Below are 26,742 nucleotides of genomic sequence, written 5' to 3' on the forward strand. Positions count from 1 at the left end.
TGGATTGTCACACAGGAACAGCGATGTCATCGGTGAGTATGATGATGTAATTTGGGTGGCAATGTCACGTGACAATGGTGACATCTCAAAGATGTAATGTCATAATGCTGAGAATGGTGTCATCTAATAACCCCCACCAACAGCCATGAAACCCACTGACCCTGGCACCTCCTGAGTTCCTTCAACTCACAGCTCCCTGCCTCCCACCTCAGCGAGGGAACCTGTGAGTCCTCCCTGAGCACTACCGAGCTCCACCCACACAAGAGCATCTCCCCCCAGGCCTGGAGAAGGCTAACGCCTGGCCTTCACTGGGCACAGACACAGGTGACCATCCACAGGGTAGGCTGTGGTTTGGAGAGCCGTTCTTCCTGACTATAGCTACCACCTACCCCTTCCTGTGAGGGTCCCTTGACAAACCTGGAGAAGTGTGGGGACCAACACTGCCCACCTGAGTAGCCTGGAAGGTCTCGGGGATGAGTCTGCTGACATTTCCAAAGTGAGCTCCCAGCCCAGAGACTCAAAGGCTTACCAGAAAGCCGTTTCTGCAGAGGATTAGGCAGGACTCTTCCCAACCCCTCTGCTTCCTCCCTCACTCCCTTCCCTCCCTCCATTTGCTCCTCCCCTCCCCTCCTCCACCCTACACCCCTCCTCCACTCCTTCCTTTCCCTCCACCCCTCCACTTCCTCCTCACTCCCTCCTTCCACCACCCCCACTTCACTTCCTCTTCCACTCCACTCCTCCCCCAGCCCCTCCACGTACACATTAACTGGAATGACCCACTCCCAGAACCTTTCCTCCTTGGGACTGGAACGCCAGAGTCTGACTTCTCTCTGGTGCTACCCACTGTGCCCTCCCTTGGTCTGTGTCCAGGTTGTATGACCCCCCCAAGGCAGCATCTGAGGCAGGAGAGCCCCACAGGGCCCTGATGTTGCTTAGAGAAGCTGTGTAGGAAGCAGGGTTGCTCTTAAGAGCAAAGTATGCCAGCGTCTCTGTGCACCTTTGCAGAAGTTAACTAACCTCTCTGGTCCACCCATTTTCTCACAAAGAAGAGAAGCTGATCCAACAAAGGTCAGGGTTGAGGAGAAAACGGAGCCAGAAAAGGCGCAGAGTGGGCCGAGCCGCAAAGCTCCCAGGTGGTTAGGATTGGAGTTTATTTCAGGTGATATGGGTTCCACACCCCCTCTCCTCTTCAGTCCACCAGACACACACACACGTGTACACAACACAGCAGAGTGGGCATTCCAGATAGCACAAGGGCAACAGTCAGGCGGGGTTCACCCACCGTGGGCACCACGGGCCCTCTGGCCTCTGTGAAGGGCATTTGAGGAAGAAAAGGCTTTCATTCACGGAGATGAGCCCCAAAGACTCAGGGCCTCCTGGGCTGGCCAAACTCAGATAGCCTGGTCCTGCCTCTGTCTCAGGCTGAGCACTCGGGCAGCTGCCAGGAAGGCCACCCCTGTTAGCAGCTCAGAGACAAAGCTAATCCAGCCGAGGGCCAGGGACCAGCCAAAGCGGATGTCCACCTGGTCCAGCAGGGCCCTCTCCTCCAGCAGGCAAGCTGCCTCGCGGAAGGCGGCAGCTGAGTATGCTATGTAGATGCTAATTCCAGCGAGGGTCACCGTGGCTGCAGGGACAGACAGACAGACCAGGACAGACAGTTAGAGCCTTCTAGCTTGCCCCTCGTCCCTACTTCTCCACCTCCACCCAGGTCCCTCCTCCACCCTTCCCTCTTCTATCCCTACACCTCCTCCCTTTCACTCCCCTCCTCCCTCTCAACCCCCCTCCTCCACCCCTCAGCTTCCTTCCTCCCTCTTCTAACTTCTCCTCCCTCCTCCCTCCTCCTCTGCTTCTGTCTGTCACCTTTGTGAATTGTAGCCTCCTGGAAAGAAGCTACCTCAAAAAGGGCTGGCTGATTGAACCTTCAGTGATGTGGAGGGCTGGACCAACCAAAGGGCCTCGAGTGTTGTCAGCGAGCACCCGAGGCCCACACCTCACTGTAACTGGCCTACCCCGCGTACCTATCACTGTGTTTGCAAAGTGTCTTGATTTATGGCTTCCTTTATTCTGCTGCTATAAAATGTTCCTGGAATTGCTTCTTCACTGCTACTTGGAACATGGTATTTGTGGAGACCTAAATCTATGTTCCCAGGTCGTGCTCACTATATTCAGTTCCCGAAAGAAAAACCACACACACATCTTCTACCCTTTTGACAAAAGAGTTGTGTCCTGACAGCTTTTTCTCCTTTCCCTCTCCCTCTTCCTCCCTCAGCACCTATCTCCCTCCTCCTTCCTCATCTTCCTCCCCTTACCTTCATCTCCCTCCTTTCTCTCCCTCACTTCCCCCTCCCTCTCCCTTCTTCCCTCCTTCTCCCCATCTCCCTTGGTTTTTCAGGTCTGTCCTCCCAGTCAGACTGCTGCCATCTTCAGGAGTTCTGGACCTGCTCCCCAAAGGTCAGCACAGCTTGCAGGGTAGTGGCCGTCATAGGACCCTCACGTGAGTATCCAGCCACCACCCTCACATGCAACTCTAATTACTTGTGGTCTTGGGGGAGGAGCGAGAGGATCTAGGGAGGAGGGAAGGACTGGGGGGCATCATCTACACAGCTGTACAGAGACACCGCCCATGCTGTGGGCAGACCTTCCAGTGTGCCTGCTTTAAGGCCACCCATGCTCCTGCCTGTAACCCCTCACCCGCTGCTCAGAAACCCATTGGTTCCCATGGTGAACTTTGGTGCGATCGTACCTCATTGGGCCATGAGAAGGAGGGGTATATGTGGTTACACCTCTCCCAGGGAGGAACGTTAGCAACACCCTCCTGTCTATACCCACCTACCCCCACCACATTCTCTGCCCACGACACACATACACACACACACACACACACACACACACACACACACACGCACCTTTCCTCCCTCATCTTTTCCTCCCTCCCTGTCTCTGCTTCCCTCAACAACTCCTCTTCTCCCAACCGAGCCAGGGTTCTCCACAGCACTGTCTGCAGAGCCTTTGCTGAGCTGGACCCCTGCCTGCTGCAGCTTCCCCCTCCCCCTCCTGCTCAGCCTGCTGCAGCTGCCCCTCTCCCCCCTCCTGCTCAACCTGCAGCAGCTGCCCCCTCCCCCTCCCGCTCAGCTTTGCTAGCTGCTTTGGGGTGAGCCTGAGCACGCTATGCCCCTGGGACTCCACTGCTCCCGAGTCGCCACAGCCCAGGTCACAGCTGCAGCTTCCCTTTGAGTCTCTCTCCAAGCTGTGAATCCTGCTGAGTGACCTCCCAGCCTGCTTTTCTTTCCCCTGGCACCTACTGTAGGTCTCCATATAATATCGATTCAATGCTACATGGTCCAGTATGATGACCACTGGCCACATCTGGGTTTTATTTGGCTTGGTTTTGTAGTGGTGGGAATGGAACCCAGGGCCTTACAAATGCTAGACAAATGCTCTTACTGGGCCCATTCCAGTCCAGCCCCTGTATGGCGTTTTACTTTGAAAGCGTCCTTAAAGGAATAACTCAGTCCCTTCATGGTACCTCCTATACAAGCTGGTCTGCCTCCGGATCAGAGACAGCCGCCATCAGAGTCTTGCCTGAGGGTACTGACAGGAGAATTAGCCACTGAGTGACACCATAGCCAAGACCATGAATAACCATGGGTAGAAAACGCTTCATGTTTTCTGTTCCTTCCTTGATTTTCTTCCTCCAAGGTCCCCAAGGAAACCTCTTTCGTGTGTGTGTGTGTGTGTGTGTGTGTGTGTGTGTGTGTGTGTGTGTACCTACACATTTGGAAGCTGGAAGAGGATCTGTCAGTCACTCCCCCACCTAATTCCCTTGAGACAAGGTCTCTCACTGAACCTAGAGCCAAACTGGGGCTACATGTAATCCTACAACCATGCCGGGTTTGTTCCAAATGCTCTGAGCCATGTCCCCTGTTCTCTCTCTCTCTCTCTCTCTCTCTCTCTCTCTCTCTCTCTCTCACACACACACACACACACACACACACACACTCGCCAGAGAGCAGAGCAACCATTTGGGCCATAAGTCCCACTTTCCTAAATCTCTGGCCATCCATGTAAACAGAACTGACTTAGCCAATGTCTGCCTTGTTTTGATTTGATTGATTTAGTCTGGTTAAGTTAGGTTTGGTTCAAGTATGGTTTGGGGATTGGGGGGGTGGTTTGGATCTGGGTTTGGGGGCTATGGTTTTATTTTATTGGTTTTATGTTTTTAAGAGTTACACTGTATGGTATTATCTGGATTTCATTTTGAGATCTTCTGGCCTCAGCCTCCTGAATGCTGGGATGACAGGTGTGGACAACCATGCCCTGATGTGTGTCATCTCCTGACAGGTAACCCTTGTATGTATCTACAATCTGCTGTATATGGCTGTAACATGTGTGCATGTGGTGGAGAAACTTAAGAAGCTACAGAACACATGCATTGATTCACACAGCCTCTCTTTATGGTGAAGCACATACATCTACCTTCTCAGCCACATGTAAGTGCAGTGTATATGTGTGCACGACATGGGTGCACAACATATAGGCATGTGGTATATGGGTGCATGATATTTGGGTGTGTGATATATGGGTGTGTGATATATGAGTGTGTGATATATGGGTGCATGATAAATGGGTGTGTGATATATAGGTGTGTGATATATGGGTGTGTGATAAATGGGTGTGTGATATATGGGTGTGTGATATATAGGTGTGTGATATATGGGTGTGTGATATATGGGTGCATGATAAATGGGTGTGTGATAAATGGGTGTGTGATAAATGGGTGTGTGATATATGGGTGTGTAATATATGGGTGTGTGATATATGGGTGTGTGATATATGGGTGTATGATATATGGGTGCCAACTGTAGTTGCCAAAATAAACTTATCACTCCTGCTACATGAAGCTGAGAGCCACTGAAACAGTATGTCCCCAGTCCACACCCAAAGCTTCTGCTCATCACTTTATTCTGTCACTGTGAGCTCTGCTTATTGAGAACCTGCCGTGAAGTGAAATCTCATGCAGTGTGTCCCGCAGCACCTGCCCAATCTGACTTCCCACATCAGAACCGCTGCTCGGCAGAAGGCGGCAAAGCAGTGGGTGTCAGGGTCTCTTGTCTAATCACAGCTCTAAGCCGGAAGCCAAGGCCATCGATGTGAGACCAGACAGAGGTGACAGACACCGCTCTTCAGCAAGATGCTGGGGGTGACTCCCAAGGCTGTGTTCTCCTCCTTTTCCTCCTCCTCCTCCTTCTCCTCCTCCTCCTCCTCCTCCTCTTCCTCCTCCTCCTCTTCCTCTTCCTCCTCCTTCCTTGGAACCAGAGATCTTGGGACCTCAAGGCTGGAAACCACTGTCCCTTCCCTCTGACATCACAGTGGGAAAAGCCCTTACAGGAGCTGAGACCCTGCCCCTAAAGAGTGCACAGCCCTTGGCACCCAAGCAACTGTAGGGCCTGGACCCCAGCCAAGGGAAAACTTACCTCCAAAGAGAAATAAGGTCCCAGTGAGCAGCAGGAGGAGGTGGGCTCGGAGGAGGAAGCTTAGGAACCCGGTCATTCCCCCAAACACCATCACAATCAGGCTAAGTGGCAACAAGATCACAAATGTCCCATGCATAGCTAGAGAGAAGGGGGAACCAGGTACAGGGGGTTACTAACATCCAGGATTCAATCATTTATGTACATTAACCCTATACCCACAAGGACTTCTATTGATAAAAGAACAGTGGAGACTCCTGGGTGCTTGTTCGGTGCGGTGAGCAGCATTGCACTTACTCGCAGTGACCCCTAGAGGGCAGTGGTGCATCATTATTCTCTCCGTGCAGCATCAAGGGACTGATAGGAGCTTGCAAAGGAACAAATGAGCCTATGAGATACGCACCAGGGCTACTGGGAAATCTAGTTTCCTTCTAGGCTGAGGACAGTTGCGAGTGGGGGAGAGGGTGAGAGGGCAGAGGAGATGGAGAACGGCCGTTTTATAAAATCTTTATATCCCCAAATTCTATCTCTGTCTCTGACCCCACCCCCAAATTACAGGTGCAGCATAAATTCAAGGCACGTGACTCATTTTATCCTGGGTGGCGGTGTGGATCTAATCTCATCCCACACCCCAGAAGAAACTACACACCCAAAAGCCTTTGTGATCTTAATAATAAAATATTGATAACAAATCACACAGGGACCAGAGAGAGAAATGGCTCAGTGGGAAAAGCACTTGCCACATCAGCCTGAATTTTGGATCTCACATAAATTTGTCCTCAGGCCTCCCATAAAGGCTGTGGTACACATACCCACACACCATGCATACATGCACACACACACTCACATCCACACACACACATGTGCGCGTGTGCATGCTCACACACACACACACACAATAACAAGATTTTGAAACACACACACAATAACAAGATTTTAAGACCCTGTCATACAGGTAGTCTCTGATCATGATCTGGGCATTGACTGTGACCTGACAATAGTGGACTGGCTGGAATCCGCCCTTTCAGCTTTTGCCCTTTGCCCTTTCATGTGAGCGCCAGAGTCAAACTCGGGTTCTCGGACTCATGCAGCAGGCACCTGACTAGCCCACCAGGATGTCTTGAATTATGAGCCCAGCTTCATGGTTTGGAGACAAAGATAAACAATTCCCAGACAGTACCCCCTGCGGATGAACTGATAGACTGCACACAGAAATTAGCTTCCAGATCACAGTGCTTCTAGGAGACACACAGTCATGGAAAGCCATTAAATCACCAACCTTGACCACAGCCACATGCCAGCACTGAGACATCTGGGATGTGTGTGTGTCCCTCCTTGTCCCAGGCTCTGCTAGCACAGGCTGACACACCGGGGTCCAGGGGCCACAGCTGGAACAGGGCTTTGCAGACATCAAGTCCAGGGGCCACAGCTGGCACACAGGGGCCACAGCTGGAACACAGTTTTGTCGTCTGCTGAATGGAGAGCCAGCAAACATCCCATCCTCTAAGCCTGCATGTTGAGGGCTCAGTACATTGGAAAAAATAAAACCAACCATCAAGGGGTTGGGAAGATGCTTCTGTCTATTAGGTGCCTGCTGTACAAACACAAGGACCCGAGTCAGGAACCTTAGCATTTAGAAAAAGTGGGGTTCAGCGGCACACATCTGTAACTCCAGTGCTGGGATGTGAAAAGATGGATTCTTGCCGCTGTTGGACAGACAGTGTAACTGGACTGAGAGGTGCTGGAGTCATTGAGAAACTCTGTCTCAAAAAACAAGGTAGAGAGGCCTTTAATCCCAGTGCAGCTCTGTGAGTTCAAGGCCAGCCTGGTCTACAAAGTAAGTTCCAGGACAGCCAGGGCTACACTCAAAACAAACAATAAAATAAAATAAATAATGTAGAAAGCAGTAAAGGAAGACACCACGAGATATCAACCTCCAGTTCGCCGCCCTACAGATTTCAACCCAGGGCAAGAGAGACTTAAGCAGCAACAGGAGTGGGGGACAGTCGTGGAGCCGGGAGACGTGTCTCAGAGGAAATGAGCAACTCGAGACCCAAGTCAAAACCTGCAGCTTCCAGATCTAATGTCCACCAGCTGCTTAGCGGAAAGCTCAAGGGACGGCTCTGGGGGTGTGGCTTCAAGGTTCTAGGGGTGTGGCTTGCCTATCATTCGGGAAGCCCTGTGTTCCATCCCCAGAACCAAATAAAACCAGGCACAAAAGCTCCCCACCCCATCTACCTCCCACTTCCACCCTCCACCCCAACCCACCCCCCCACACACACCCCCAGCTGAAGAGATGACTCAGCAGTTCAGAGCGTTGACTGTTCTAGCCAGGTTCAGTCCCAAGCACCCAGTTACACCGTCTAACAAGCATTTGTAACTCCAGTTCTAAGGGGGTCCAACAACCTCTTCTCGCCCCCGCGGGTGCTGCACACAGGTGGTCCATAGACAAAACACCCATACACATAAAAATTTAAAAAATAATAATCTAAAAACAAAACTTTAAACCAGGCATTGTGGTACATGCCCAAAATCCCAGCAGTTGGGAGGTAGGGGCAGGAGGATCTGAAATTTAAGGTCATTCTCAGCTAAGTAGTTCATTATTCATGGCCAGCCTAGGCTACATGAGAACCTGCCAAAACAAAAAACACCAGGAATTTATTTGCTAAGTTGTAGAGTCCAGGTGTTCCAAGTCAAGGTTCCTGCCCCACCACAGGGGGCAGTCCTTCCTCACCACAGCCTCAGCTTTTCCGGAGCTGCAGGCAGCAACATCCCGCATCCCTGCCTTAGCCTCGCTCCAGGCTCCACCTCCAAGCCTGCCTTGTCTCTTTGATCCTCCTCTTCTGAGGACACACACTCATCATGTGTGTCATCATGGGTTTTGCAGTCCATCACATGAACCCAAGAGGACCTCACCTTGAGATCCTCAACTACATCTGTAGCATTGCTTTTCCCAAGTAAAGTCATTCTCCAGTTCGGAAGTGGAGGACGCGGGCAAACCTTTTTATTTTTTTTTCCTCTTTTTTCTCATTTTTTATTAAAAATTTCCATCTCCTCCCCTCCTCCTCCTTCCCTCCCCTCCGCTCCACCCATACCTCCACTCCCTCCCTCTCCAGGCCAAAAAGCCATCAGGGTTCCCTACACAATGTTAAGTCCAAGGTCCTCCCAACTCCCCCCAGGTCCAGGAAGGTGAGCAACCAAACTGACAAGGCTCACACAGAGCCCGTCCATGCCGTAGAGTCCAAGCCCATCACCATTGTCCTTGGCTCCTCGGTCAGCCTCCACCATCAGCCACTTTCAGAGAGTCCGGTTTGATCGCATGTTCCATCGATTTTTGCTGAGCTCTACATTTTTCTCTGCTCCCCTCCCCTTCAGCCCTTTCTCATGGTCCCCATGCTCCCAATTTACCCGGGAGATCTTGTCTTTTTCTACTTCCCATGTAGTTTAGATCAGTGTATGTCTAGGTTCTCTGAAATTGTGATTTGTAGGCTGGTTTTCTTTGCTTTATGTTTAAAAACTACTTATGAGTGAGTACATGTGATAATTGTCTTTCTGGGTCTGGGTTACCTCACTCAAAATGATGTTTTCTAGCTCCATTGGGCAAACCTTTTTAAATGTATTTCTTTAACATGGGGGACACACCATGGCATGTGTGTAGAGGTCAGAGGACAACTTTGTGGAGTCTGTTCTCTCCACCTAAACATGGCAGTGTGCTTTGAATATGAACTGTCCCCCATCGGCTCGTGGGTTTGAACTTTGTCCCTGGATGGGGGTACTATGTGGGAGGGCTGTGGAACCTTTGGAATGTAGAGCCCAGCCAGAAGCAGTTGGTCACAGAGGTCCAGTGGGCTTGGAGGTTTTACAGCCTGACCCATTTCCCACTCGGCCTTTGCTTCCTCGGCATGGATGTAAGGTCTCCTGCTCCTTCTACCATGCCTTCCTGCCTGCTACCATGTCTTCCTCAGCATGATGCCCTCAGTCACCTATGGAACTGTAGGACAAGCAAGCCTTTTCTGTCCTCGAGTATCTGTCATGGGTACCCTGTCACAGCACAGAAACGACTAACACGTGGGTTCTAGGAATGAAACTCAGGTCACAAGGTTTGTGAGGCAAGTGCCCTTCCCAGGCATGTTTTTGGTTAGCGGCATCACTTACCACGCTGCCATCCCTTCAGGGATGTACAGTAGAAGCCTCATATATGCCAAGAGTGGGCACTTGTAGACAGCAGTGTCATTACAGTATAGATGGTTGTAGGTGTTTCTAGAGAACTAAGTCCTATACTGGCCATGGTCAGGATAAGTGTCTACAAAGCTTGCTTCCCTTACCCCCCTCCCCCTTAGCTCTACTGCACAGTGATAGGAGCAATAGGAACTGAGACCTGGAGTGAGGTCTGAAGCTGGTTGGGGTGTGCCTTCCAGGGACATTGCAGGACCCTGGTCTCTGTTCCATTCATACATCCTGGCTTTTTTTAGCCAGTGGTTTTTTTCTCAGTCATCTGTCCCACCAGTGTGACACCACAGCCCCAAAGTGATGGGCCCAGCTGGGAGTACAGTGTGACCCTCAAAACCCTCGCAAGATGATGACATCAGGTGTTTGACAAGGGGACAACAGTGACTAATCCCGCTGAGGACACGCAGCAGACAGCGTCACGCTGCCCACAACATCCTGTAACTGCGTGTTCATTCCTCAGTGCAGCTTTGTGTTCTAGGCACATCGAGCGTTCTTACAGGCCGCATAATTTTCTCAACTTTATATGTATACACATAAATATCTAGTCGTCCTGTGCCTACGCGCCGAGGCTTCTCTCCTCTCTTCTTTCTTATTTTCTGCTTCAAACAAGCACGACAAGTCTCTTCCTAGAAACATCACACAGAGCACAGATTCTAGAAGCAGAATCAACTTTTAAAATGTTCTGAACATGGGACTGGCTTTCCCTAGGGCCCCAAAAGCCTGCCATCACACCCAAGCCTTCATTCTCCCAAGGAATGAGCCCTGCATTCATCAGTTTTCCACTGTTGTGGTAAAACACCTGAGAGGAAAAACTTACAAAGAAGGAAGGTTGGTGTGGGCTTAGAGTTTCCAAGGTTTCAGTTCATGGTCACCTGGCTCCCTGGCTTTCAGGCTGGTGACAAGGCAGAAATGTCATAGCAGAGAGGAGCTTCTCATCTCTGGGTAGCCAGGAAGCAGACAAGGAGAAAGAAGAAGCCAATACAACACACTCCTGAGCCACTTCCTTCAACCGACTCCACATTCTAAAGCTCATCCGGCTCAAATTCACCCACAGATTAGTTCATGGGTATGGCTAGTGCTTCGCCATCCGGTGCCTCCTCTGCCCTCAAACATTCAGTGACCTCACCATCCGGGGACCTTTCTGCCCTCGCCATCAGGTGACCTGGCCATCGGGGACCTCTCTACCCTCGCAATCCGGGGATCTCTCTGCCCTTGCCATCTGGTGACCTCTCTGCCCACGCCATCACAGACCAAAACTTCGGCGTGTGAGACCGTGAGAGGAGACCCCGTATCTAAGCCATGACGGAGTGCTGGCGCTGGCCTTGCTCCCTCTCTGCGTGCCACCTTGCCCGCAGCACCACTCTGAGGAAATCCTACATTATCTCCCTCCTGTGCCCGGAGCCGCTCGATGTTGAGTGTTTTATGCCCTCCGCTCTGGTTCCGCCCCCGCACTTCCATTTTCATTTTGCACCCAGCTTCATTTTAATTTTCCACACTGCTGCAGCGGCCCTGCACCCAGAATGTCAGGAAACCCAGTCGGGTGAGTTTTTCCCTAACCTCACCAACTCTCAGAGGCCAGGTTCTGGCCCCTTAGTCAGCCTCTGCTGCCGGCTTGTTTTGTTAGAAAAAGCATTTGACCCCATGAGTGCGCCTGATCATGGTCACCTACTCTGAAGAGACACAGTTGAAGGCCGGCCTGGACAGATCAGGCACGCCTCTGAGAAGCACTTTCTAGAACTGCAGGCCCTCTGGCTGTTTCTGGAACATACTGGCTCAATCCTGTTTTCATTGGCTCTTCCTCCTCTGTCTCTTGTCTGAGGCAGAAGAGCCTAAAACTCTGGTCTCTCACACATGCATGTCAGTACATGCAAGTGCCTGTGTGTATTTAGATGCTCCCGTGTGTTCAGGTCTGAGTGCACCTGCGTAATGTGCCTGTAGAGGCCAGAGGTCAACCTAAGGTGTTATTTCTAAAGAATCATTCAGTTTGGTTTTTGAGAGAGCCTCTCATTGGCCTGGAACTCATGAACTCAGTTCTGCTGGCTAGACAGAGAACCGGGTGACAAGCGTGTCTACTAGGATTGGCTGATAAACATGCCTGCTACTAGGACCGGGGTGCCCCACCTGGTGAAGGGTTTGAAGGGGGTTATGAATTTTGTTTTGGCTTTGGTTGCTGTTTGATTGGGTTTTGTAGGTTCTGGGGATCAAACTCGGGTCCTCACGCTTTCATGGCAAGCACTTTACCCACTGGGCCAGCCCCAAGTCCTCTGGTCTTGTACACACATTGCACTGAAATGTGACTCAACACAGCATCATTCTAACATTGTAGCAGTAAACTACCAGGGTTCAAGTCCAAGATCCGCCAGCTACTGTGCAAACTTGAGTAACTCACCTACCCTCTCTGTGCCATATATCCCCTCACCTACAAAGTTGGCTGTGATAATATGCATAATACTGACTGCCTCACGGGCTGCTGTGGAGATGAAATCAGATACAAGGACAAAACTCAAATCCTCAAACTTGCACAGCAACCTCCTCACCCACTGAGGCATCTTGCCAGCCCCCAGAAATCTCTACAAATAATAAATAAATAAATAAATAAATAAATAAATAAATAAATAAATAAATCTCTAATGACTAGTTCTGTTTTCCAAGTGAGAAGCTGGAGGCTCAGGAATGTAATAAAGATTTAAGCATTTAATTGAACTCCTACTACATACAGATCATATCCCTGAATCCTTGCTATAGGGGCTCATTCTTTCCCAGAGGAGCCCATTTACATTGGAAACAGGTGACTGCTAAGAACTCACACAGGTGGGTAAGCTGCAGTCAAGAAACTCCGCTCTCTGTCCATTGGCTTGAAGGGGCTGATGCCATTTCTGCCCCTTTATTAAGAGGGTCTGTCAGGCAGTCTTTAATCCCAGCAGTCAGGGAGGCAGAGACTGGATCTCTGTGAGTTTGAGGCCAGCCTGGTCTACATTGTGAGTTCCAGGACAGCCAGGGCTACACAGAGAGACTCTGTCTCAAAAACAAAACAAAAAAAAGAGTATCCATAATGGCCAGCATGGTGGAGATGCCTTTAATCCCTGCACTCAGGAGGCAGAGGCAGGCAGAATTTGAGGAAAGCCTAGTCAACAGATTGAGTTCTTGAACAGCCTTGAAGAGGGAAAAATATAGGGAAGGGGAGGGGAGGGGAGAGGAGAGGAGAGGAGAGGAGAGGAGAGGAGAGGAGAGGAGAGGAGAAGAGAAGAGAAGAGAAGAGAAGAGAAGAGAAGAGAAGAGAAGAGAAGAGAAGAGAAGAGAAAGAGAAAGGAAATAGCTACATGGTTCAACCTGGCCCGTCAACACACAGTGTCTTTTTAGCTTCAGCCAATTGGCTCAACACAAAGGCATATGATCCAATCTGGTCCAATGGGATAGCCCCTCCCTTCTGGACTGCAGGATTCAGCTTAAACACATAGCCATCCAAAGCAAAGCTCTCAGAGGGAGCAAAGGAGAAGGAGCCCAGAGATCCCAACACACTGGACCTCCTCAAAAATGTGGGTCAGCCTTTCCCCCTCCTCTTTAAATCGGCATAATTGGTGTTTTTGTCATTTGTCACTGAAAGATTCTTGGCGACACCCCTAATCTCCTGTTGTCCACTGTAGCTCTTGAAGAATGCTAAGTGAAAACCTCCTTGCCTCCAGAGAGCGTTCCCAGAGCAGATCTGGAAGCCAAGTAAATACTCAAGCCCTGGTATCAAGACTCGGCTACTAAGGGACATGTTCCCTGGATTCTGAACTGGTTGGTTTTCATCTAAGAGGAAATTATCTCGACCTCATTGACCTGTGGCCATGTTTGAGGCAGGGGTGGGGGGTTATCTTAATTCTTGGTTGAAGTTGGGAGACCCACCCTAAATGGGAAAGGTATTATTTCATGCACTGGGCCCCTGACTAAATAAAACAGTGGTTCTCAACTTTCTAATGCTGTGACCCTTCCTCATGCTGTGGTGACCCCAACCATAAAATTATTTTTGTTGCTACTTCATAAGTGTAATCTTGCTACTATTATGAATTGTAATGTAAATATCTGTGTTTTCCGATGGTTTTAGGTGACCTTTGTGAAAGAGTTATTAGGGTAATGTAATGGGTTGCAACCCTCACATTGAGCTAGCTGAGTACTAGCAAGCAAGCAAAAATCCATCCATTCCTCTTTGCTCTTGACTGTGGACGCAAGTCTCTAAGTTGCTGCCTTGACCTCCTCACAATAAGGACTCTAACCTGGAAGTATGAGCCAAACAAACCCTTTCTCCCCTAAGCTGCTTTTTCTCAGGGTGCTTGTCACACAACAGAGACGGAACTGGAACAGATGGCTTTCTCTGCCCCTGGCTGGATGAGGTAAAAGGTTGGGCCATCTGCTCATGTTCGCTCCTCCGCAGATGGCCACTGGAATCATGAGGCAGTGCTGATGGGTTTGCCTGACCACTCTGCCTGCTAGGGTCAGAATACTCTAAAGTGGTCCATTGGCAGGCCTGAGTACTCTGCCCATCCGTGCCCACCGGGATCAGGTTAGGGGGCCAACTCAGAGCAAGTCTGTTGTCAACCTGACTCTCTGGCCAATACGGCAGATCTTTAGATGACTGGAACATCTTTACATCATAAAGAGCTTGGACTAAACACAAAATTCATTTATAGGAGAAAACCAATTCTGAGAAAAAGCTCTCTCTGGGGTGGTTTGCAATGAGTGTGCAGTCCGAAGGGGCAGCTTATCCTCATTCCTGGATAATACAGGGGAAACAACAGCAGTTCCATGCCTGGCTGTCTATGGAACCAAGCACTCGCCACCCTGGGCTTATTAAAGGCAACTCTCAAATTCTGTCCTCACTGTAAGATTAGAAAGAGGCCATCAAGATGGTTCAGCGGGTAAAGTGCTTGCCAAGCAAACCTGATGGCCTGCATACAACCCCAGAATCCACATAGAGGTGGAAGAAGGGAACCAATTCATGAAGCTGTCCTCAGATCTACAGACATCACACAAGATAATAATAAACAATTTTGAAAGCTCTCTGTGTAAGAAGGATGTTAAACAAAATAAAAATTAGAAAGAAGACTGGTACCCTCAACAAAGGGGACCTGAGGCCCTGACAGGTGGAGGAAATGCCTGAGGTCACGTGCGCAGCTGGTAATGGAGCTGTGGTCAGGCTCATATTGAGGTCAAGCACCAGGAGCACTGCTAGGGAAGATGCTGAGTGAGGCTTCTGCCTGTTTCTCAAAGTCAGAAAACAAGCAGAGCTGTTGCAGGTTCAAAGGAACGCTAGCCTACTGTCAAACACCTCTAGCTGTTGAATTCACCTATAAGCAGGACAAGGCAGCTAAATGATTGCACCCAGCCTTGGCAAATGGTCAACCATGTGTCTAAAGATAAGAAAGATAAGAAAGTACAGAAGGGGCTGTAGCGGGGAAAGTGAATGATTCCTGAGAGTGTGCCATGAGTCTGCCAAGCCCTTCTTTGAGGCAACATGTTGCCCTACACAAACACAACTAAAAAGCAAGGTGAGGTCCTAAGTGATGTTCATTTTGCCCCTGCCATGTCGTGGTTCATCAGGGTTGTTAGTATTTTCTCCTCCAAGGTGGGGATAGAGACTTTGCTCATACGAGTCAAGTCACTGAGCTATACGTCCAGAGCTCTAAATTATTAAGTTAAGCTGCCAAGGCTGACGCTGAACTCACATTGGAGCCCTGCTGTCTTTGGTCTTCCGGCCTCAGTCCCCTAGTGTTTCGTGTGGTTTTGTTTTCCTATTCTGTGGATCCTGACGGGACCCTTAATGCTTTGGACAACTCCTTTTGGTCACTGTGAAACAATTCAAGGGATCAAGGGATCAAGATAGCCAGAGAAGGATGGACCGTTCTCTCCCATTCTTCAAACACAGAATTCTAGCTGATTCTTGAAGCAGTACTCAGCAGCCAAAGTACCTCTCAATGCAGCTAGAGAACTGGACAGTACAGACTACCCCCACCCTCCGCCCCCACACAGGGGTGACCACAGAAAGCCGCTGGCTGTGGGAATATGCGCAGAGGTGTGCGGGGCTGAATGAGGAGCAGCTCACAAGAGCCAGGTAAGATCTGGGGAATTTTGTGAACCAGGAAACAATATGCTGACAATTTAAAGCTGGTCACAGTAAAAATACTTACACCACAGAGATAGGCTAATATAAATCAAGGGCTTTTAAATGTTTTTCCAAGAGAGTTATTTGTTAACTATTTCCCAGCATGCTATTGGACTTGGGAGAAATAGTTCTGATCCATTCATCTATTTGTACATCCATCCACTCATCCACCCATTCACTCAGTCCTTCATTCACTAATCCATCAACCCATTCACTCAGTCCTTCATTCAGTAATACATCCACTCGTTCACTCACTCATCCATCCATCCATTCACAGGCCCAGCCACTCATCCATATATATATATATATATATATATATATGTATGTATATATACATATATATGGTATGTAACATATAATTTTGACCCATAATGTAGCTTTCATTCCCTCTCATACTTGTTCGACAGCCTTTTGCTTTGTGATCTGCTGTCTGCCAGGTTCTGTGCTAAGTATTGACTATTCAGCGGTGGGCAAGATAGAGATAATCCTCTGCCTTCATGGACTTTACAGACTAATAAAAGAGTCAGATTCTACACCCCAAAAAAGCAAAGTGACCTTTACAATGAGAAGGAAATTAGCCAAGCTAAGCTAGTAGGAGGGGGCAGAGAGACACCAGGAAGAGGAAACAGCACATGCAAAGTCCTCGGTCAGGAGGAAGCCTGGGGAGCAGAGGGAAAGGCTTGGGAAGAAACACAGCAGAGAGGCAGGCTAGGGTCACCTCCTAAGCCTCAGGCTGTCTGCCCAAGGCCACACACATCCAAGGTCTACAGGTTTCCACTCTCATTTTCTCCTCAGGTCCTCTCTACAGGACCCCTTCCTGGACTCAGTTTCCAAGTGAGAGCCAAAAATGGTGGTGATATCCAGGCCTAGTGCTACAGACCTATAATCCCAGCTACTCAGGGTGAGGGAAGAATTGCAAGTCCAAGGCCTGACAAAGCTGCAGAATGTGTTTAAGGTCAGGCTAGAGAACAGTGAGACTGTTCAAAATAAAAACTAAAAAGAAGGAAGAGTGATGGAAATTAGAGTTGGGTGGTAGAGTGTTTGTCTAATAAGAGGATGGCCCTGGATTAGTACCCAGTACTGGATGCGGGTGGAGGTGAAGAGAGCTGGAAGAACCAACTTCACAGGGTGGGTGTGAGAATCAGCTAAAGACAGCCACGAAAAGCTCTTGGCTCCATGTCTGGACAACTCAAAGTTTCAATACATGAAATTACTCCCGTTGGCTCCTTCCTTCTGCAAGTGCTGCTCACTCCTTTTCCTCTCTTCTGTTGAGCCTATCTTCTCTAGGGAGCACCAGGCCCTGTAGGAGGTGCTGGGAAAGCCAGGCGCCAACAAGGCACATGCCATGGCCCTTCAGACAAGAGGCTGTTCTCCACCTCCAAATCACCTGCCTTTAATCATCCCACACCCTTGCTACTGACAAGCTGGCCCTTGGTCTGCAAGACAAGACCTCTCATTGGGCCTTCAGCATCCAAAGATGCTCAGATACGGATGGGATGTGAACTCCCCCACTTTTCCCATGCTGATTGACACTCAAATGCAATTGCTTCTCGTGTAGTGAGGAACCCTTTCCGCCTCGAGTCTATAAGAGCCTAGAGGGCATTGCAAGAATTTGAGTTCTCAGTCACCACAGTTGCTTGGCGCACAGTACGAATTCGTAGGTTGTACGAATTTTACACACATTCTAGGTAGCAAGAGCGGCCCCGACCCCTGGCGTGGCCCTGCTCTTGTCTCAGGCTCTGTGGTCAAAGGCCACACACCGCCACTCAGGAGCCCAGGTATGAGGAAAAGCATCAAAGCTGGATTCTGTTCCCTCCATCCATCCACTATCCCCAGACTTACTGAGAAGCTGTCGACTTGAGTCGCTGACAGTCACATTCTCCTGCCAGAAGGGGTTCATCAGCGGCGTGCAGGAGCTCTGGACTGATGGAAGGAAGGAGTTCACGGGCAGGACACTAGCATTCTTTCCCCCAAAGCCTTCCTAGATGTCTCCCACCCAAAAAAGCAAACGGGGCATTGTGCATTTGTGAGCCTAGTGGGGCACCGCCGGGGAACACTTCCGCAAGCCCACCTCTCTGTCCATCCTCCCCGCACCCCTAAATGCTTGGCACTGTGAGTTTGGAGGATAAGGGAGGAGTGTGCGCCAAGCAACAGGTCCCAGGCTTGCAGGTATAGTACCCGAGTGCGGTGCGAACGCGGACACTTAGGGAGGACCCTTACCCCGGCAAGTCCGCCAGAGACCCGAGTGAGAGCTTAGAGGCTCCAGCTGGCTGCGGTTGGCCGGTCCCCGGTCCTGCGTTCCAGGGCTGCTCTTCTCCAGCCTCTCGGTGTCGATGATGTACCAGAAGTCGGTTCCGATGGCGGCCGCCAGCAGCACGAAACTGAGCGCTCCGCTCAGTGCTGCCGCGCCCGCCAGAGCGCCCAGACGCACCCGCATCTCCCAGCGTAGGGCTCCTAGGCGCTGGTTCCTGCCCACGCTCCCCGGCTGTTCACTGCACCCCAGATTCTCCAGCGTGGATCTAGAACCCAGCTCAAACTCTGGCTCCACCACCCTCACCTGAGCAATCACACTCGCACGTGCTCCAGCTCGGACCCACGATCTCGGGGCTCCCTGTCCTCTCAGACCTCCTCCCTGGTGCTTCCCGACCCGACCCGGAGCACGGGTCCCAGACCAACACCGTGGCTGCCTCCTCACTCAGCTCCTCCCTGTGCCCTATGCCCAGTCCCAGAGCCTTCTTCCTTCCAGCTCAGCACTTTCCTCCCCAGACCCCTACCACCGCCTCCACTCCCTTGCCTTACTCTCCATGAACCCCCTCAACTGCCCCCTGCCTCGGTTGGCCTCAGCCCTCCTTGCTCTTCCCACCCACACTTCTGCCTTGACCGCCCCTTCCCCCCGCAACTGCAGCCCGGGTCTACTTTCGCTCCCCACAGCTCTAGTTCAGGACCAGTGTCCTGAAACCTCAGGGAGACTGGCTCCCAGTGCAAGCAGGCTGTACTGAGGGAGGGGCCAAGGGGGCGGTGCTGGAGAGAGGGCGGACATCAGACACACTGGAATCAGAGAAGGGGTGACACTCTGTAGTCTAAGGGTACAGATTCTCCTGCAATTCCTTCTCCTGAAGCGATTTTGATTCCAAAATCCACCTTCAAGTAATTTTTCTGGGCTGGCTACAAAGGAAAAAGTCGGATTTGGTTTTTTGTATAAAAATTCTTTGAAGAAGTAGTAAGGCTAGGTTCTGTGAGTCTGTTTTCTTTGTCACCAAAGTCTTCATCATCTCAGCTATCCCCCACCTTCCTCACCCCATTCCCACTCCCACCACCTCCATTACAACTACCAGGACTACCCTTACCCCCACTCCCACCATCTCCATCACCACTACCATCACTACCATCACCTTCACCATCTCTACCATTGCTCTCATCCCATAACCAGTACCACTACCATCCCCCCTACCCCACTATCATCATCACCAACAACCATCCCCACCATCACCAACAAACATCCCCACCATCACCAATAACAACCATCCCCACCATCAACAATAACAACCATTCCCACCATCACCAACAAACATCCCCACCATCGCCAACAACCATCCCCACCATCACCAATAACAACCATCCCCCACCATTGCCAACAACCATCTCCACCATCACCAATAACAACCATTCCCACCATCACCAATAACAATCATCTCCACCATCACCAATAACAACCATCCCCACCATCACCAATAACAACCATCCCCACCATCACCAACAACCATCCCCACCCTCACCCGCACCCTCACCAACCATCCTCAACCTCATCCCATCGCCACCATCACCAACAACCATCCCCACATCACTCCCACCATCATCAACCATCTCCAGCCTCACTCCATCATCCCCAACAACCATCATCACCACTGTTACCAGCAGCAGCAGAAACAGCATCATCATTCTCCTGACCATCATCAGTATTCTTATCAACCCTACCATCTTCTTAATCACCACAAACCTCCCACTCCTTCACGAAATACTTGCAAAGCCAGCATGTCTGACACAGGGTCCATGTTGAGAAGGAAGGCATGAGCAGCCCAAACACAACTTAGACTTCCCGGTCCTTCTCAAACAAGTCACCCAGAGAAAATACTCACGTGTGTTCAGCACATAGGAATGAAGGACGCAGAGTCTAAGAGCCAGACATAGCCTGCCTTGGGGGCTGCAACTATCGACAGCCTTCATGGCTGAGGGGCCAAACCCTTGGTACTGCTGTAATATAATCTTAAAGAACTGTCATGCTAAAGTCCAAAAGTGAACGGGCTTCATGGTCAAGCCCAGTATCATTAAAATTAGAACATCCCGAGAGATGGTAGTGGGGCGAGAAACCATAGGGGAGGTCTCAGTCAGTCTCTGGGGAAATGATGTTGATCCTGAGAATGGGAGACATGCCAGCCTATCATGCTATAGAAGTGTGAAAGTTTTGGTGCGTCCCAGAGAAGCTGAAGGAAAAGGTGAGATGGGTATGGTAAAGGGCAATGGTGTACAGGTCTGCAGACTCAGAGGGGCACTTGGGATTTCAGAGCCCCCAGGACTGAAAGTTTAAATCATTGGACAGTTTAAAGCAGGGAACTGAAATGTTCCATCTTATGGAGAGGGGGAGAAAAAAACCTCAGTCTTTGTGCTATCACCGTATACCACCAAATGGCAAGAAGCGAGAACAGCTGAGAAGGTGCGGGGCTGGAAAAATGGCTTAGAAGTCAGAACTTTCGCTGCACAAGCATGAGGATCTGAGTTCAAATCCCCAGAATGCACATAAAAAGCCAGACATGGTCACATGCACTTGTAACCCCAGCTTTGGGTGGGAAGGACAGAGACAAGAGGATTGCCGGGGCTTGTTGATTGCCAGCCTAACTCCAAATTCAGAGAGAAACCCAGCCTGAAAGCAACAAAGCAATGAACACTTGACATCCCTACCCCAGTCTTCATGGCATGTATGAGAATGCACACACACACACACACACACACACACACACACACACACACACACACCATCAGTAATGATAAAGAGGGGAAAGAAGGATCTTATAGAGAGAGGATGGTGGATGAAGATGATGCGGCAGAATGGTGTGCAGAATAGGGAGATGCCATTTTGCAGTTGATAACTCTGTTAGCTTGTAACTATGTATCTAAGTTTACAAGGACAAACTGCTGTTCCAGGAATAAGGATCTGTGCAACTAAGACCTCCTCCCTAGCCGTTGCGGGCATGAGGCTTATGAAGGGAGTGATGGGGAGACGTGTCAGAGAGGCAGGCAATGGTCTCATTACAAATGACAAGGTGGTTACAAATTTCAGGGAAGGTGCCTAATTTTCTGAATCGTGGGCTGCTATTATCTACAAGCTGAGTTCTGGGTTCTGTAAATCTGAAGAAAAGGAACTGATTAATAGGTCCCATGACTGACGTCCTCCCAAGGACGGCTTATTCTGCTGTGATAACCTAGGGTACAGAAGGCATCTTTGATTCGGGGGACGGAAAAAGATAGAAAGAGGTTACTTTCCCAGGAGGATCAGTGAATGCAGAGAAAAGCCACTTGCCCCAGAGGCTGGGAAAGATAACATTTGTTGGGGAACAGTGTTCAACTTATTAGGTCTGAGGTGTCATTTACAGAAAAGCCGGTGGGAGACTAAAAATGAATTGCAGTTGTGTGACTTCCACAATTAGTGACTTTTAGAAAGTCAGCCAAGAGCAAGTGAAGTTGAAGGTTTAATTACAATTTAAGTCTGCTGCTGCTGCTGCTGCTGCTGCTGCTGCTGCTGCTGCTGCTGCTGCGGATGAAGATGAGGGTGATATGCTCACCCATGAATGTACATGTGGAAGCCAGAGATCAGCTGGGTGTCTCCCTTCAACCCTTTCCACTGCATTTGCTGAGACGAGGTCTCTCAATGAATCCGAACATTGCCATTCGAAGCTGGACTGCCTGGCCAGCGAGTCCCAGAGACCCACCTGTCTCTGTTCCCCATCTAGCACTGGGGTCTCAGGTGTGCTCCGCCATGGTGTGAAAGGATTCAGAATAGACGCTGAGCTTCTACAACAGCACTTTACACATTGAGCCATATCCGCACACCAGCTTTGTCTGCTTCTAAACTCGGCCACACTTTTACCATCATTTTCATTAGAAACATCACCAAAAGATTGACATCATCAACTTTATGGACAAAGGTAAAACTTGGCTGCATCCCAGAAGGCCTAATGATATCTAACAGATTTGTTCCTCTCTCACACTCTTTCTCTTCCTCCCTCCCTCCATCCCTCCCTCTCTCCCTTCTTCCCTCTCTCCCTCTCCTTCTCTCCCTTTTGCTTGACTTCAGACTCCATTCTTCAGTTTGACTCTTACTTGTGGCATGGAAGAAAATCTTTAACACAGCGCAGCAGTCCAACAGAAGAAATCTCTTTTTAAATGGTGCCAACTGGATTTTCAAGAATAGAAAGCTTATTATCCATTTTTGATAGCATGCGCAGCTTCTCTGTTTACACAAATCATCCCCCATGGCTCTGGAAGATATGAAGAGCTGGCTGACCACACTTGGGACACCTGGAGAGTCCCACTGTAACCATTTGATTGAGGTGAGGGGGTCACACTTGCAGGAAAAGGCAATAAGAAGATGAGATGCCCAATCAAATTAGAACTTCAGATTCATAGTGAACATTTTTCACGTAAGGATCTCCAAAGCCAGACATGACACTGCATGCTTATAGTCCCAGCACTTAGAAGACTGAGGCAGGAGGATCAGGAATTCAAGGCCAACTTCCAGCATAAAGGAAGTTCAAACTGGCCTTGGTTGTATGAAACCCTATCTCAACTCCCCATTATTCACAAAGGAATATATTTGATATATACTTTTAAAAATGTGTTGTGTTGTTTGTTTGAAGCTTAAATTTAAACAGTTATTCTGATAGATTAGATAGATAGATAGATAGATAGATAGATAGATAGATAGATAGATAGATAGATAGATAGATAGAGTTGGCTTCTATAGGAAAACCAAGATACATAGACCAGAACCAGCAGCACGGACAGTCATGGGTCAAGTCATTAGATCTGGCCCTCAGATGTAGCAAGAGCATGTCTCCTGGTGGACGTCCGCATTCCTCACCTGCAGAAGACAGCCTTAGAGGTTTCTTTGCAAAGATAATTTCGTAGGCTTTAAAAAAAGTTCCTTTCCCCCAAGGAATTTAACGTAGTCTAGCCGCACTGTGCCCAGTCACCCTGAAAGGAAAAGTCGGTGCTGTTCTTAGCAAAGCTGAGGTGTGTGTTGGGGTGTGGGGAGGAGGGCCATGTCAAACCCTGTATAGCACCATGACTCAGCCAGTCAGCCACAGAGCCCTGATCAAACACCTAACCCAGGAGCCAAACACCAGCACACTGGAGGCGAAAGTGTTACCAGGCACCCTGCTAGCCAGGGACAGAGCAGTGGTGGAGAGCAGCGCCCAGCATGGATTCCAGAGGCTGGTCTCTGTCTTAAAGCAGCATCCAACAGGTTGCGTGAGCGCCGAGAACTTGCTTGCCTGACCCCAGAAGGACAGCACAGAGATCAAGTGGACTGTACGTGGGGTGCCACTCCCAGTCGACCAGGGAAATATTTTAAAAGGAAGGAGCAAAGGGAGAATGTCAGGACAGACACTGGTGGTGGCTAATTGTGATTATCTACATGGTTACATCTGGATTTGGCTAAGAAACACTTCTGAGTGGGTCTGTGAGGGCACGTAAGGGGAGGCTTAGCTGGAGGTGGGGGAGCAGGTAGCCCCGCCCAGCTGTGAGAGCCGATGTAAAGAGGAAAAGAGATCTGAGCAAACACCAGTGCCCTTGCCTGCCTGGCTCGCTTTCCTGCTTTCCTCTGCCTCCCCCCTTTGCTGCTGCTGCTGCTGCTGCTATTACCATTCTTTACTGACGTCAGAAGCCAGCTTCAAAGAGTCTCTCAGCTTCTCAGTGCTAGACTGGGATGTGAAGACATGCAGCTTCAGGGACCCAGCTGTTACTAGGTTCTCAGTCTCTCTGGTGGAAGATGGGATTGTTCGTCTACCCAGCCTGTCTTCTCACGCATTCCTTCTGTTGGGTCTTCCCTCTAGAGAACCCTAAAACCCAGCGAAGTTTGTCTTTCACCATGAAACCTGGAGCATCACAGAAACAGCACACATGTTTGAGTCAAGGGGACTCAGGCTTGGCTCTTCTCCTTCTTGCTTACCAGCCTATGAACTTGGGTAGGTCACTTTTCCTTGTGGCCTCGATTTACCTATTTGTAATGCTCTGGTTGGCAATGTCCCTCCGGTCACAGGGTCCTCTCCCTGGTGTCCAGCCTTTGTATGCAGATGCTAGTCACTGGCTACCTTGATCCTTGTGACCTCACCTGAACCCATTGGAGTAGAAAATGTTGTTTTCAGGGTCATATTTTGGGGTATTGGGGCCTGTCAATCTGGGGAGGATACTCATCAGCCAAACACACATGCCAGACCTGATCTGCAGAGACTTAAGCCAGCTATAGCCACCCTCTTTCTTCCTCTCTGGATCCACGGAGCTACTGAGACAGAAATTGTCATTGTCTGTGCCTTTGTCCCACCCTGTGAGTCTGCAGCTTGTTGAGCCCTCATCCAGAGTAAGAAGGCTCCTTTGTGTTTCCTCCATCTGGAAAGCCTGCCTGTTTGTAAAGAGATGCACACAGGCATGGATCTCTAATCACAACTAAACTCTTGGACCTGATGGACAAGGTCTCCCTGCCCAGTGCTATCTCCTAGTACAACCTTGGATGGCCTTTCACGTGGGGGTGGGGCACAGTACTAGTGCAGTTGGACAGCTCCAAATCCTGGCTGGTTCCTCCAGCATCACATACACGGTCTTTGAGTTTCCTGGACGTATGAAATTCTTTTTCATGGGCCTTTAAATTACCTGCTCCTTAGACTGCAGCGTCCTTGAAATGTCTGGCTCCATTATCACCTGGTGGAGCCAAACATTCTGGAGGTGGTGTAATGTGGGAGGGTGGGGGGAGTTGGCAACAAGTCAGGAAGTGAGACCCTTCATATCCCTGTTCATCTTACAGCCAAACATGGTAGTGCATGCCTGTAATCCCAGAACTAACAAGGAAAAAAACAAAACAAACAAACAAAAAATGGAGGGGTATGCTTGTAATCTTAGTACTGGGGAGACAGAGACAAGTAGATCCTGGGGTTCCATGGCCTATTCTGCCAGTTCCAGGCTAATGAGAGACTCTGTCCAAAGAAAAGATAGTGCCTGAGAAGACACCCAACACTATCCTCTAGTCACCAAACGTAAGTACACGTATGTGCACATGCACCTTCCCACACATGCATCTTCACACACACACACATATGCACACGCACGCACACGCACACACACACACACACCTGCATGCACATAAAACAAAAAAGACCACTTGCCTTGGGTTTGCAAGTGTAAGGCCCTTATAGGCATTTGGGGGGTAGAGTAGGCCAGATAGGCACATGCCAGGGAAATTATTCATCCTGGGTTGTCTGTTCCTCTGATGTGACTCCTATAAATATAAAGAAAAGTAACTAACACCAATCTGGTGATGCAGGCCTGTCTTCCAAGCTGTGCTGGAGGCTGAGCCAAGATAGTAAGTCCAAGGCCGGCCTGGGCAACTTAGCAAAAGCGTCTCTCTCTCTTTCTCTCTCTCTCTCTCTCTCAGTAGAGGAAGTTGTAGTGGCATTTCATTTGTATTTTAAAAACAAAGCTTGCCTGAAGATCAGAGAGTAAAACAGCCCCACTGGTCAGCCTTATAGACCAGGCAGTGGTAACACACATCTTTAATCCCAGTAGACACACTAGTTGCTATAGAAACCAGGGGATGCATGCCTTTAAACCCAGTGGTGCACACCTTTAATTCCAGCCCTAGAGAGGATTATAAGGCAGGAGGAGACAGCTCTCAGACACAGTCTCATTCTGAGATTCCTGGAGGCAGGATCACCAGTTCTGTCAGAGTCTGGGAAAGGAACCAGTGGCTGGCTGTTTTATTTTTCAGATCTTTAGGTTGAACCCCAACTTCTGTCTCTAAGCTTTTATTAATAATGCTTTAGGAAGTTGTGAAGTAAACATTTACCTAGCTTGTGTGGAACCCTAAGTCAACTAACACTGTAAAATACAGTTAACACTGTAAAAAGAAAAAGAAAGGAAATAAGGTGAAAGTTATTAATTAGAAAACCGTGACTCCTGTATTTTTAGGTTTTTTTTTTTCCAGGAACAACTGATTTTGCCCTTAATTCTTAGCAAACTGAGGCACCTTTCCCCTGAGGACAAAGGAAGGGGAGCAGCTGCTTTTCCCTGGAGGACCAAGGAGCTGAAGAAAAAAGCTTGGCTCTCTGTGGAACACAGAGTGGGTAAGGGTTTGGTTCTCGTTGCTTGGCTAACTAGTTCGTTGGATCAGGAGTTCAAGGTCATCATCAGCTACAGTGAGCTTGAGCATGGCCTAGCTTGAATGAGATCCTGCCTCAAAAAAAAAATAATCAGTTAATCAATCAATCCGAAATTATAAACCTAGGCCAAAGGTCTCACCAAGTCTTGCTAAGATGTTAAGATGGCGTTGATGCCCACCCAGTCTCCTGAAGCCCTCCTCTTTCCGTTTGTACTGATAGCATCCTAGGACACATTTGGATCCTCACTGCTGAGGTGGGAGGGCAGAGATCGATGCAGAGTTACAATGCAGAAACAGCTCTCAGCCTCACAGGAGTAGACTGGAGAATAAACAGCCCATCGTCTCAGCGGCTGGTGAGGTTCTGAAGCTATGTTCCAATCCAGCTTTGGGGGACTCAAGTGAGAGCCCTACACCCACAGCAGCAGCCTACTCAGCACTGAACACCAGGAGAGCCTGGTCTGGTGACAGAGGCTGTC

General features: G+C 49.5%; 1 protein-coding gene across 1 annotated transcript; it reads right to left on the minus strand.

Moving 5' to 3' along the window:
• Window positions 1-1,174: 1,174 nt before the first annotated feature.
• On the minus strand, window positions 1,175-18,558 carry Tmem114 (transmembrane protein 114). Its single transcript, XM_038328608.2, has 4 exons — window positions 18,064-18,558; window positions 17,686-17,766; window positions 5,475-5,612; window positions 1,175-1,624 (listed from the first exon to the last, which is right to left on the minus strand). Exons 1-4 carry the CDS (start codon window positions 18,278-18,280, stop codon window positions 1,392-1,394), a joined length of 669 nt encoding a protein of 222 aa, XP_038184536.1. The 5' UTR covers window positions 18,281-18,558; the 3' UTR covers window positions 1,175-1,391.
• Between the last annotated feature and the right edge of the window lie 8,184 nt (window positions 18,559-26,742).

Source organism: Arvicola amphibius, chromosome 4 (genome assembly GCF_903992535.2).
Source record: "Arvicola amphibius chromosome 4, mArvAmp1.2, whole genome shotgun sequence".
NCBI classification, from domain to species: domain Eukaryota; kingdom Metazoa; phylum Chordata; class Mammalia; order Rodentia; family Cricetidae; genus Arvicola; species Arvicola amphibius.

What these genes read in the sequence shown, in the direction of transcription:
- Tmem114 (XM_038328608.2), bottom strand. Translation starts at nt 18,280, where the DNA reads ATGCGGGTGCGTCTGGGCGCTCTGGCGGGCGCGGCAGCACTGAGCGGA. An exon ending in TCTCTGGCGGACTTGCCGGG is followed by an intron (nt 17,767 to 18,063) that starts GTAAGGGTCCTC and finishes TCCTTCCATCAG; the next exon opens with TCCAGAGCTCCTGCACGCCG. An exon ending in CTCAAGTCGACAGCTTCTCA is followed by an intron (nt 5,613 to 17,685) that starts GTAAGTCTGGGG and finishes CCTTCTCTCTAG; the next exon opens with CTATGCATGGGACATTTGTG.